The sequence below is a fragment of the Mandrillus leucophaeus genome, unplaced genomic scaffold (assembly GCF_000951045.1).
Source record: "Mandrillus leucophaeus isolate KB7577 unplaced genomic scaffold, Mleu.le_1.0 Scaffold1564, whole genome shotgun sequence".
NCBI lineage: Eukaryota > Metazoa > Chordata > Mammalia > Primates > Cercopithecidae > Mandrillus > Mandrillus leucophaeus.
Window position 1 is genome coordinate 38,382 of NW_012101548.1, and position 12,655 is coordinate 51,036.

Consider the following 12,655-nt stretch of genomic DNA (forward strand, 5'->3'; position numbering starts at 1 on the left):
TCTGCATTGAACTTACGTATCCATGCCAAGGAATGGAATTTCCATCCTGAGCCAGTTCAATTAGGTGTCAATTGATACTATTTTAATTTTTTATGCAATCTGATAAGTAGATGAGCTCAGATTTAAAAATCTCAAAAGCACGTTTATTGTAACAAGAATTGTTATGTATTAATACTGCAGTTTTCAATAAAGATTGACTTGTGTTGCATATTGTGGTTTTCATGATTTCTCCATGTGGGTTTTGTCTAGAGGTGGCATGACCTGACTGGGAGGTGCTGGGGCTTCGCTCAAGTTGGGAGATTGCCAGGGGTTTTGAGAAGGCCACCATGGCGTCCAGCCCGTGACCTTGGCAGTGCTGAAGAGTGTGGTGGAGGCAGCAGGTTGCCCGGGACCATTTTCCCAAGTGGGACAGGAAGGGAAGCAGCGGCATGCTCCCCTCTGGCTTCTGTGGCCAGGGTCTTCCTGGGAAGACGTGTTCTTCCTCGGACGACCGACTACTCAGCCAGGAACTCACGTGGGCCAGCTCCAGTCAAACACAGGGAAGCAGTGGTTTCTGGGTCTTGAGTGCGAGGGAGGGCAGAGCTACCTGTATCGCCACCAGCATGGCCTGGCCCTGCCCTCCTTCCCCATTGCCGCCAGCCCCACCTTAGCCTGTCTCCACTAAAGCCCTGAGGGTGTGATCTGCGACAGGTGAGCCCCCACCCCACCTTTAGAGGCTGCTGGGCTCGTTCCTGCTTTGTAGGGAAAGGCTAGCAGTGATGGTTAGCAGCCACAGGAAAATGCACGCACACCCACAGCAAACGGGCTGGCAGCCAGGTTACTTTTCATAAATTTATTTACGAAATTAAATGTGGTTTCTGGCTTGGAGAAGGAGTAGTGCAAGAATGACTGTCCATGCTGCTGAATCCTGTGGGCTCCGTGCCCGCTCACCAGGTACTGGCTCTGATCCTGGCGCCCCTTGGCAGGACGGGGCCCCGTCTCCACACACCCGCTGCCTGGGCTGTGGGTCAGTCCTGCGTGCTGAGCCACAGAATTCAGTCTCTTATGGCTTCTCACGCTCACGAGGGTAAGGCAATCTTCTGTGTCATTAACAAGAATCAATTCTTTTTCTCCATTGTTTGAAAAACAAGATGACAAAATCCAAACAAAACCAGGAATGAGGTGGTTCTGGAGCCACCGCACAGCAGCAGGCAGACTGGCCACACTCCCGACTGGGAGTCTGCAGCCGACTGCACCGTCTTGTCCTTTCCACTACACACACACAAGTGAAGAGGGTGTCCGGCAGCCAGCGCTGTCTAGAGGGGCTGGGAGGCGAAGGGCGGGCTCCGGGCCTGACACAAGGGTGTGGAATTCCTGGTTCCTGCCCTCCCAAGTGGCAAGCTGCCTGGCACCACTGGTTGGGCTGGGGACTTGGAAGGAGAACTAGAGGGCAGGGGGGCACATGGCCTGGCATTGCAGGCCACAGAAGGCCAGAGAGTCCTGCCCAGAGGAAATGAGGGAGGTTTAGGTTTCCAGAGAAGAGGGTCCCAGGCAGGTAGCGCCTTCTCCCCAGCTGGGCCTGGGCTGAGCTGCGGTTTCCCCACAGTGAGGCCCTGCACAGGTCCAGAGGGCGGATGGGGCCCAAGCTGCAGGGGGTGTGGCGCGTGCGGGGTCTGCCCCCTTGCTGGTCTCTTCACGGCACCAGCAACAGGGAAAAAGACAACAGGAGTACAGACCTGGCACGTCCTGGTGGTACAAGCAACTCTCCAGCCCAGCCCTGCTCACTTCCAGGCAGAGGAAGGCCAGGCGGAGTGGGCCTTGGGGAAGAAAAACTGGGGGCCACTGGCAGGAAGGCCCAGCAGGTGCCGTCAGGCAGGGACCACTTCACTTGCGGAAGGGTGCCAGCCGGCTGATGCTGTGCCAGAAGGTAGATGGCTTCCGCCTGGGCTCCGCCAGCACCAGGACCTGCTGCTGGGGCCGGCTGCTGGGCAGGGCTGGGTGCTTCTGGCGCGTCAGGTAGCAGGGCCGGCCAACAGCTGAACAGGGAGAGACAGCAGAGAGTCATGGGGCAGAGTGCCAGCCCAGCTGTTGGGGGCAGCACGGGATCTGTCCCAGGGCTCTGCTTCCGAGCAGTTTTGCCACACGGCAGGAGCTGACCACATCCAAGAGCCCAGGCTGCCAGGGGCCTCTGGCCTGGGCCTGGCCTCCTGCAGCAGCCTGAAGGGGGGTGGCCTATGCAAAGGCATGTCATATTTCAGGGGCATGGCTCTCTAGAAATGGGGAGATCAGCTCCGTCCCTACCCTGACCCCGATGCCTGTCAGGAAGGAGCCCTGGGGAAACAAGCGTCGTCACCGATGGCCCTGATCTAGGGGAGCCAAGGTGTTGAGAGTAAGAATGTCAACCACATACTGACCCAAGCTTCCCCAGTGGCCCCTTATTACCAACCTTTGGGAACAAACAGCTTCAAAGGGCAGGGGGTCCCCCTCAGGCCTGGTGGCTAGCTGGCTTGGCTTTGCGGGTCACAGAAGGGAATGTGAGCAAGGGCTGGGCAGCTGAGGAGGTGGGGCTGCTGTTCGCCTACCTTTGGGCTTCCCTGTGACCTGCTGCTTGCTGGCATTCAGCATGGCCTGCTTCCTCTGCAGTTCAGTGATGGAGAAGCCTGAGGAAGGGGCACAGGTGAGGGCGCTGCCCTAGTCCTCCTTGCACTGCACTTCCCGGCCCCAGGTGCAGTTCTCTGGTGCCTGGGGTCTCATCATGTCCTGGGGACTGAGTACTGGCCACAGCAGGGACGGTTCCCCATTCTGCACAGTCAGCCTGCCTTGGCCAACCAGGGCAGAGGGCATGCTCTGGTGCCCTGTCCCGGGGCCCCTGGTAGAAAACGAAGATCCCCGAGTCCTTCCTCTGCCTGCCCATCTCTCACCTTCACTCCGTGTCTAGTGTCTTTTTCCACTGCAGTGGAGGCTCCTTCCCAGACCAAGAGCTGACCTGATCACTGTGGCGGGTAATGTGGGGGCCCGTGGACAGGAGGGAAGTTATAGTGGGGAGACGTCTGCACGCAGGGGCAGGGGAGGCTTCCGAGGCCAGTACCCACAGCCCACTCCGAGGCTCTCCCAGGCTTTTGCTGGCTGGAAAGGGGTCCCCCAGGTCCCAGCAACCCAGGGCACCGAGCAGAGGACCCGGTTCTATGGAGTGTGTGCACATGTAAGCGTGTGTAGTGAAGCAGCTCCCCAAAAGTCAGTAGACCCATGCCTTGGGGCCGAACTCGGAGGAACTGTATCATGGGATACGGTCAGGTAACCCTGCCATTTGAGGTGATGAAGGCAAAGCCTTATGCTGATGACTGGGACCTAGAGGTGCCTGGAGCCCCGCTACAGCTTGCAGCCTGAGAGGGCTGAGCGGCGCTGTCCTGACCGCCAGGCAGCCAGGCAGGCCGGAGTGCCTGGTGGGCCCCGGGGGCGGGACAAGGCCCAGCCGGGTCTCGCACCTGTCTCCTGGTCCAGCTGCACCTGCTCCCTCTCCCTGGCAAAGGCCTTGAGCCAGCGCTGCTTCTGCTCGGGCTTCCTGGTGCACAGCAGGTGGCTGTCCCCTGTGGCACCACAGTGCAGCCGGAAGGCGTTCTTGATGCTCACATGAAGGTCTCTGTCCTTCCCGTCCTCCAGGTCCACCACCTCCAGGCCGTCCATGTCCAGCCGGCCCTTGTAGTACAACACGTCGCGGCGCAGCAGGTCCTGCCAGATGCTGGCCTCAGCCCTGGCTGCTGAACCGCTCCCCTGACCATTTCATGGCCGCTCCCACCTCCTCTCCCCAGCCACAGGAGGGGCTGCTGGCGACGCCTCCACCTCCCCAGCAGATAGTGAGATCCTGAGGGCAGAGCAGGCCTGCTGCAGCCCACAGCCATGCTGAGCCACGAGTGGAGAGGCCTTGCTCCTTGAATGCGCAGGTGCTGACCACCCCGGGGTTGGCCCTGTCTTTGAAGTGGGAGACTAAGACAGTGGCTCACACCACACGCAGGAAAGAGCACCCATGGACAAGGAGGGCTTCATGGACACGAGGCCACTGGGCCATGTTTTGAAAGAGAAGCAGAAGCCAGCAGCGTAGAGGAAACTGGGAGGCGGCTCGAGCAGGGGACTCTGGGGTTGGAGAGAGGGGATGTGGAGGTTTGCAGGGAGAGACGAGGTAGTTTGAGGAGCAAGCAGCGGCCAGGTCAGGAAAGACCATGCTCTCAACAGCACTCGGCCTGGTCAGACTGTGAAAGCTGCCTGCTGCTCCTGGGCCACCAGGCTCACCTGCGGAGAGCCACCCCATCCCAGCCCCAAGGGTCTGGCCAGGCTCCCCGTGTATGGTCTGGCTGGCACCTGTCTTCTGGGCAGCTGCTCCCAGCCCTCAGCTCCCCTCCCTCCACTTGCTCAACTTGGGGCAGCAGGGCAGAGCAGCTCTGGTACCTTCTTACAGTAGATGAGCTGGTGGTCAAAGAGAAAGAACATTCTCTGCTGGCTCTTGGCTTGAGGCTGCGTAACTCGAGTCAGCTCCCCCGAGTAGATGAGTTCTGAGCTCCTGACCAAGAGATCTTCTCCCTGGGAAGATCCCAAGGAGAACCATGAGCCGAGCATACCCAACCGTGGGCTCCACTGCCTGCCCCCATCATGGGTGGGGCACCTCCCCCTGGTCTTGCCTGCAGCACCCACCTGGCCAGGCCACGGTGGGAGGGGAAGAGGTGGCACGTCTGGCCTGTGAGTTGGCTGTCCTGGCAAAATAGGAGCCACCTGTCACCAGCGGCCTCTGGTGGCTCTTGGGCACTGGAAGTGTGGCTAATCCATGTTAGATGTGGTGTCAGTGTAAGATACACATTGATTTTGAAGACTTCATATGAAATACTGTAAAATCTTTCATTAATGATATTTTAGTTGATTACAAGTTGAAATGCTATTTTGGAGATAATTGAAACCTTATTAAAATTAAATTCACTTGTTTCTTTTTTTCCCCTTTTAAAGATGGCTACTCTGTAGTACACGATTCCATAGGTGGCTCACATGCTGGTTTGACTGGACGGTGCTGCCCTAGAGAAGAATGAGGCGTCTGCGATTCACCTCTCAGGCCAGCCTTTGAGATCTCTAAGGAGGCCCCCTTCCCAGCTAAATGCATTGAGTACCCGAAGGTCCATCATCCACCCTTGGGCTTCATACTTTTAGACTAAGCCCTGCCCTGGTCTCATTCCTCCTTGAAAATGCAAGCCCCGGCTGGGAGTGGTTGGCGGTGGCCTGTTTGGGATGAGTGACTCTGGAGGGCCCTGAGCCAGGGCTGGGCCTCACAACTGACTGCCCCTATTGCTCAGCCCCGCCCCAGGGCTTCTGATTCAGTGTGTCCAGGGTGGGGCCATGGAATCTGTATTTTCATAATGTTCTGTGGCTGATACTGATTGATTTCCAGGCCATTTCTCTCCCTGATAGCTGGTGCCTGGTGGTGGCAGCACCCATGTGGGTAGGAAGCCCTCGGGAACAGATCAGGAGGTGGCAGATTGGCAGATGCAAGTGGGGGTGGGTGGAGGGGGACAGGAACATTGTCATTAGTTCTAAGGCAAGATTGGCAGATGCAAGGGGAAACGTGCAAGTCAGACAAACAGAACCAGGAGGCTCTGATGGGTGGCGATGCAGTTTTGGTCACGCTGTGTTGGGCCTGCAGCCTTCTGTTAGGAGTCCCAGAAGTGAACTAAAGCAGGGATCTGGCCTGTCCCCTGAAGGCAGAGGGACAGAACACTTCTGAAGGTTGAACACAACCTTCCTCTGTTGAGGGCTTCTCCTGGGCTGGCTGGCTGCTCATGGGAGGAGTTTCACATAGAAAAGAGGCCACCAGGTGCCAGAGACTGCTAGGGAAGGCAGCACCGAAAGTCCAGAGCCCACGCTGGGATGGGCTTTCCCCCCATGGGCACCTGTTGCTAGCTCCCAGGAGCGCAGCTCCCTGCTTCAGCTCTCTCGTAGATTTTTCAGGGGCAAGCATGACTTTAAAGCAAGGGGCCAAGACCTCCTGGAATTTTCTGCACCCCCGGGCCTCACCTCCCAGTCCTCTATGGAGCTCTGCCACTGAGCAATCTTGTCGATGTTCTCAAGTCTCCGCTTCCGCTCGTTGATGAGCTGGGCCACGTTCTTCATGGCATGCAAGGCAGCTTCAACGTCCTTGAAGTCCCTGGGGCAGAACAGAGATGGAAGGCTGCTGCAGGCTGCAGGCAGAGAAAGGCTGAGGACCCCTGCAGCCCCCGTGCGTGGAGCTGCTTTCCTCTGGGGCTGTGCTCTCTGACCACATCCTACTGTCAGATGCACAGCCCTGATCTTCTCCATAAATGGCAGGCACAGAGCAGAGCTTAATATCCTATTGGCATCCTCTTCCCTCATTGCAAGGAGCTCATCAGAACAGGGCTAATTTTCTGTGTGTTGCCCCAGAGCCTGCAGCAGCACACTGCTAATGCTCAAACTGGCTGACGAGGCATGCAGAGGCGTGGGCTGCCTCCCTGCCTCAGCGCCCTCCTACCTGTGCTGGGGGTGCGTGTATTTGAGCAGCTCGGCCAGCTGCAGAGGGTACTTGCAGATCTTCTGCACCGGAGTCAGCAGGAAGCCATCCAGGGAGATGTCAATCATTTTTTGCAGCAGCCGGCAGGCCTCGAAGAAGTACACGTACTTGCTGAGCTTGGTGAGCCGGGAGAGCTCCACGCAGGCGTTGGGGTGGTTATTGCAGTACTCCGAGTAGATCTGGAAGTCGGCTTGCTGAGGAGCACAGCTGGACGTTAGCAGAGCTCTCTGCTGCTCCCCCAGGCAATCCAGCCGCATGTCTGGGAAGGGCAAGAGCCTCTACATTTCCTTCAGGAGCTGGGCTGGGGGCTAGAGGGAACCCAGGCTCGGTGTACCTATGTCCCTGGGGCGTAAGTTACATGGAGTCACACCCAGGGGTGGGAATGGTGAGAATATGAGCAAGTGTCCCGGCTGCACGTCAGCCTTCTCGGTGAAATCCATGATACCACGGACGGGATAACAATGCCAAAAGCGGCGGTGGTAGAGGGGTGGGATGGGACAGGCATCCTCTGCTCACCCTCACTCGACTGCCCAAGAGGGCCCAAACAAGGCCCTTCTCTACCAGGTGAGGCTAGGTGTCCACTTAGAGCGGCCCAGTGAACCTTGGTAAAGGCCAGCCGGCATCTGCCGCCTAAGCAAGCTGTAAATTCTGTGTGAGGAACCCCAGAGCTCACTCTGAACAGCCCCTGCGGCGCTCAGCAGGCCTCTGCCCTCCTGTCGGCCAAAGCAAGTCCTTCCTGGGGGACGCCCCTGCTCTCTGCTCCCAGCAGGAGCGTTCCCTGACTTGGTTTCCCCACCCAGAAGCAGAGACCCTCCTAAAACTGTCCTGAAGGGTGCAGGCGGCCAGGCAGATAGAGAGCTGGAGCTGGGGCCCAGGCGTTGTGATGCGTTTTGGGACCTGCCGCATTGATGCGGCAGCCTCTGTGAGCGCAGCGCCCAGGGAGGGGCCGGGGTCGTGCTGGTGACGGGCGCTCACATGCTCCAGGAAGCAGGCGCCCAGCTCGCTCAGGTGCGGGCGTTCGCGGTTGAACCTCTGCTCCAGGGCCTTCACGAAGGCCTTCTGGCAGCGGTAGATGTCCTCGATGTTCCCGAAGATGGTGCGCAGCTGCTCCTCGCTGAACATGTCTGCGCGCTTGCGGCACTGCCGGACGTAGCCCTGCGGGCGCACGCGGTCAGGCCTCCCCAGACCGGCTCCGGCCTCCCCCGACCGGCCCCTGCCCCACCCGCCGGCCGGGCCTCACCTCGCAGATGTCGCGCAGGTGCTTGATGTAGTCCCGCTCGGTGCTGAGAATCTCGTTGATGACGTTGGTCCGCATCTGGTCCTTGCTGCTCTGCGCCTCCGCCCCGCCGTCCTCCGCCCCGCCGTCCCTGGCCCGAGGGGCCTCGTCGTCCGCGGGCTCGTCCTGGTTCACCCGCAGCTGCAGGCCACGCGCGACCGGTCAGTGCCCCGCATCCCTCGGAGCAGCGCCCCGCGCCCTGCGCCGCAGCGGCGAGAACCGGGTCTTGGAGACCCCGCAGGGTGCACGGGGCGCGGGGCTGGCCGGCCAACTCCCCCCACCAAGCCACCCACTCAAGTCCTGGACCCAGAGATGGTGGCTCCGACGCCCGCAGCCGCTGTCAGTGTGATCCGAACCCCGCTTTGGCCTCTTTCCTAGACCCTGCTTGTGCCCGGCACAGAGGCTGGAGCGCTCGCTGCAGTTCCTGAACCAGTCCCCGTGGGCACAGGCAGGGGGATGGGTGGCGCGCCCCTGGCTGTCTAACCTGTAACCTGGGGAAAGGCTTGGGGTGCCGAGTGGACAGTTTCCCAGGGGGTCTGGGGCAGGAGGAGCATCTGAACACCAGGGCCTGAGACCTCCCCGCCGGACGGCCCTCAGCTTGGATGCCCTCAGCCAGGCCTTTTGGAGACAGCACCTGGATTCCTTCCTTGAAGACCGGAGACCCCCTTAGATGGAATCCGGGTCCCCTCTCTGCTATCTCCAGGGCTAATAACTTTACCGTGCCTCAACTTCCCACTCCCGGGGCTCCGTGTGAGCTGAGCAGTCCTCTATCAGGGCTCGTCAGGGCTTGGGAAATGTCTAGCACCTGAAGTTGTGGGGGTATCGCAGAGGGGTGCCTAGTGTCTGCACACATTTCTGAACTGCTCTCCTCTCGGGTCGCCCAGGGCTCACCAGAAGCGGGGAGGGAGCAGGAGTAGTGGCTCTTGAGGAAGAGGAAGGCTGTGGCACTGCGCCCCGACACCCACCACCCAGCGCTCTGCACCTTGGATGCCAGAGCTGTTTTGGGCTTGGATTTCTTTGCAGAACCAGGTAGCTTTTCATGGGCCCAACTTGGGAGCAGCTCAGGCTGGAACCATACCCGAACGAAGCTGGCTGGAAACCAGCCCTCGCAGTCGGCGACCCGGCCCCACCACCACTCTCTGTTGGTGGCATCCATCACTTCGATGACATCCCCAGCTTTGAAACCCAGCTCCTGGTCGTCCATGGTGACATGGTCCCAGAGTGCTTCAGCGCAGACCACACTGCCATCGCTGATGAGCTGCCGAGAGAGCCACGGGCAGGCGGGTCAGTGGGGGTGGCTGCCTGGGCCTCCCTGCTCTGTCTCCACTCCCTCAGCAGCCCTAGGAAGAGGGGATTCTGACTCCTTTACAGAGGAGCGGACAAGGCTGCCTCTGACAGGAGCAGGGCTTTCCTGGGGCAGGGGCTGTGTTCTGGGCATGTCTAGATTATCAAGGCTCAGTGATGGAGCCAGAAGTGAACTGACCACAGAATCTGATCCTGTCGCTAGGACTGTCAACTGCTCCCTGTTAGTATTCCCAACCCAGCACTCCTGGGGGCTGCAAGGCTGCAGGAGGGAGGGGCTGAGGGCTGCAAGGCTGTCGGAGGGAGGGGCTGGGCCCTGCAAAGCTGCAGGAGGGAGGGGCTGGGCTGCAAGGCTGCAGGAGGGAGGGACTGGGCTGCAAGGCTGCAGGAGGGAGGGGCTGAGGGTTGCAAGGCTGCAGGAGGGAGGGGCTGGGGGCTGCAAGGCTGCAGGAGGGAGGGGCTGGGCTGCAAGGCTGCAGGAGGGAGGGGCTGGGGGCTGCAAGGCTGCAGGAGGGAGGGGCTGGGCTGCAAGGCTGCAGGAGAGAGGGGCTGGGCTGCAAGGCTGCAGGAGAGAGGGGCTGGGCTGCAAGGCTGCAGGAGGGAGGGCCTGGGGGCTGCAAGGCTGCAGGAGGGAGGGGCTGGGCTGCAAGGCTGCAGGAGGGAGGGGCTTGGGGGTTGGTACCCTCCTGTGGGCTTCTTGCGGATGAGCACTGCCTGTGAGGTCAGCCACCAACCACAATGCCCCTTCATCCAGGTAGACAGTGCCCTGCCATTGGAGTGACTGGAGCTTGTTTGCTGTTTTTCAACACTTGCAGAACCAACCACATGGCACCCCTGCTCCCACCCCAAGCCCCAGAGATGCCAACACCAGCTGACCAATGCCCCTTCTTAGAGCTCTAGGTCCCAAGCCCTGGGATCCTAAGTTTGAGTTATTCCAACCTCTTTCCTTTATTTCCCAGGTTCCAGGAGAAGTAGGAACATTTTGCAGCTGCTACCTCTGTGACAGGCACTTCGGGACTGCTCTTGTGCAGTGCTGCCCAGTCAACCACGTTATACCTAGCTGACCATCCTTCACACGCTTCTCTCTGCTCAAATAACCAGCATGGTGCCTTGCTCCAGAGTGGTGTGGACTGAGACATGGGAGCCACGCTCCCCTGCCCCTCCCAGGCAGCCCTCGCACGCCATGAGGCTGACCCCTGCTTTCTCCTAACATGGGATCTGTTTCTGCTCCCTGAATGATGAGCACTTCTAGGGCCTTAGGGCAGGAAAGGAGGAGTGGGCTGGGGCCTTACAGGAGGTGAGGTCCACGCCCCTCCCTGCTGGAACCAGGTGTTGGCACTGGCTGTCATAGCTGTGGGCCTGGCTAGGTGGTCGAGGATGGGAATGTCACAAATAGGCCCTCCTCTGAGCTGCCCCTATCCCAGGAGCCCTCCCTTCACTTCACCGGGTGCTCCCTCAGCACTGTGTGAATCCTCACCTCAACATGGAAACCAAGAGTGGGGCCAGTCCTGTGTTCCAGCTAAGAGGCCTGTGCCTGAGTGGGCAGGGTGAGGGCTGGGGCTGGCCACTGGAGCACTGAAGCTCCAGAGCCTGCTTGGGATGGTGCTTTCCTCCAGGGCTCCTGAGCAAGCAAGTTCAGGGAAGGACAAACCTCCTCTTTCCTGGGGGCAAAACCTGCTCCAATCCTGATGGAAGCCCTCCTCAGAGTGATCCATGGGCCTGTGAGCACAGGAACCCTCACAGTGTGGCAGCCACCGGGGGGCTGCAGACCTCCAGAGGCCCCGCGGGGTCCCAGGCACAGAGCCCTGGGTTATTCCTGGGGGCAGCAGGCCTCCACAGGGGGCCACTGCTCTCATTCCCAGCCACAAAGACCTTCTGCAGGTGGCCTCCCGATCATGAGCTGCCGCTGCCACTCAGATGGGATGAGACAGGAGGGCTCAGGTGACCATATGGTAGGAGCCTGCCTGCCACGGTGGGGAGCTGGCTCACCCCGCTGAGGCCCTGAAGGATGAGGCCCCAGGGAAAGAAGGAAGCAGACACGGTGGCCTGGGGATGCCAGTGAGAACATGAGCTGTAGGTGACATGGCCCTGACCTGGGATCTGTGACACAGGCTGTGAGGAAGTGACCCGACACACTCAACACAGCTCATTTTCCCATCGCTTCACTTCTCAGGAGGTTCCTGCCTGATATTAACCAGGTGAGGTGTCACCCTCTGTCCCTAGGTTCCCTTAAATGAGCCCTGAGCAAAAGCCTGGTGCCTCCATTCCCCTTTCCTTTATGCTGCCCGTCCCTGCAGGTGAAACTGGATCCTGCATAGGTGGCCTCCCACATAGCTGCCAGGGAAGGTCACCAGGCGTTGGGCAGAAGAAGGGCTTCACAGAGAGACCAGCTTCCAGGCACCATTAGGGACAAGCCCCACACCTGTCCTGCCTAGTCACCTGGAAGACCTTGGGGAGGAGAGGAGGAGGTGTTAATTGCCCTTGTTGCACCCTGGCAGAGGGAGCGTGCCCTGAGCAAGCTCTCCCATCACCTGTGCCTCCCACCAATGTAAGGATCTCAGCCCCGGGTGGCAGAGCTTCTGCATAGCCTCATACTCGGGAGGTTCTCTAATTTAGAGTTAGGAGGAATGTAAACTGTGTTGTCGCCAAGACAAAATGTGGCTCTGTGAGGTCAGAGGCAGTTTTGTAGGACATCGGAGTCATGCTCCACATCCGATGCGCTGGGCTGGGCGCGTTTCTGGGCAGAGGCCCTTTTTGGTGCTGGTAGGCACCGCTGCACCTGAGCCAAGACACAAGCCAGGCAGGCCCAAGGGGCAAGGAGTCCAGGCTGCCTCTCTGCCTGCAGGAAGCAGAGACTGACTCTGAGACACAGCGGGGCTGTGAAACTGGCTGTTCTATTGCGGGGGAAGGTCCCAATGGAGGCGCACATTTGAGACTAAAACAGTCCAGGGCAGGGAGCGGGATGCCCTCCTGTGACTCTGAGGTTCTGACAGCCTCCAAAAGGGCAATGCTGCCAGGTTCTGCCTTCAGCTGCTCCCTGTGACCGCCACTGCCCTCCCCACCCTGCCCACCTACCAGACGCGCAGGGTGGGGGCGGCTGTGAACACCCGCAGGCTGTGCAGCAGGGGTGGGGGCTTCAGAGGGCCCACGTGCAAGGGGGGCAGCAGGGGCTCTGCCCGTGGGGAGACTGACACCACGTATTTTAAGGCCTAAAACAGGAAAAACAACTGCAGGTAACATGCGCAGCGTCTTCCACACACCTGAATCAACCCACAAAGATGCAAGCGCGGGTCGCTCACCCAGCGGTCACATGCACTCCGTTTCCAGACAAGCAGCCGGTGGGCCCCAGCTGAACCCGCATCCTCGGTTACACGCAGAGACGCGCCATTTTGGCCTCCCCCTCCCCCGCGGAACCCCCACCCCCGACAAGGCACAGAGGACAGAAGGACCCTGTGACACACGTGCCACCACGCCCCTCGGGCACCCGCTCGGCGACACCCCCGGACCAGGCCCTGGTAGTGAGCACATGAGGTGGA

General features: G+C 59.9%; 1 protein-coding gene across 1 annotated transcript in view; it reads right to left on the reverse strand.

Moving 5' to 3' along the window:
- Nucleotides 1–817: 817 nt before the first annotated feature.
- The window catches only part of LOC105536195 (rho guanine nucleotide exchange factor 4-like), a 40,287-nt gene continuing 28,449 nt past the window's right edge, over nucleotides 818–12,655 (reverse strand). The window contains 9 exon segments of the mRNA XM_011975476.1: nucleotides 818–2,015; nucleotides 2,562–2,639; nucleotides 3,465–3,708; nucleotides 4,423–4,554; nucleotides 6,031–6,160; nucleotides 6,503–6,735; nucleotides 7,517–7,696; nucleotides 7,782–7,958; nucleotides 8,896–9,075. Coding sequence (XP_011830866.1) covers nucleotides 1,864–2,015; nucleotides 2,562–2,639; nucleotides 3,465–3,708; nucleotides 4,423–4,554; nucleotides 6,031–6,160; nucleotides 6,503–6,735; nucleotides 7,517–7,696; nucleotides 7,782–7,958; nucleotides 8,896–9,075 — 1,506 coding nt within the window. The 3' untranslated portion in view covers nucleotides 818–1,863.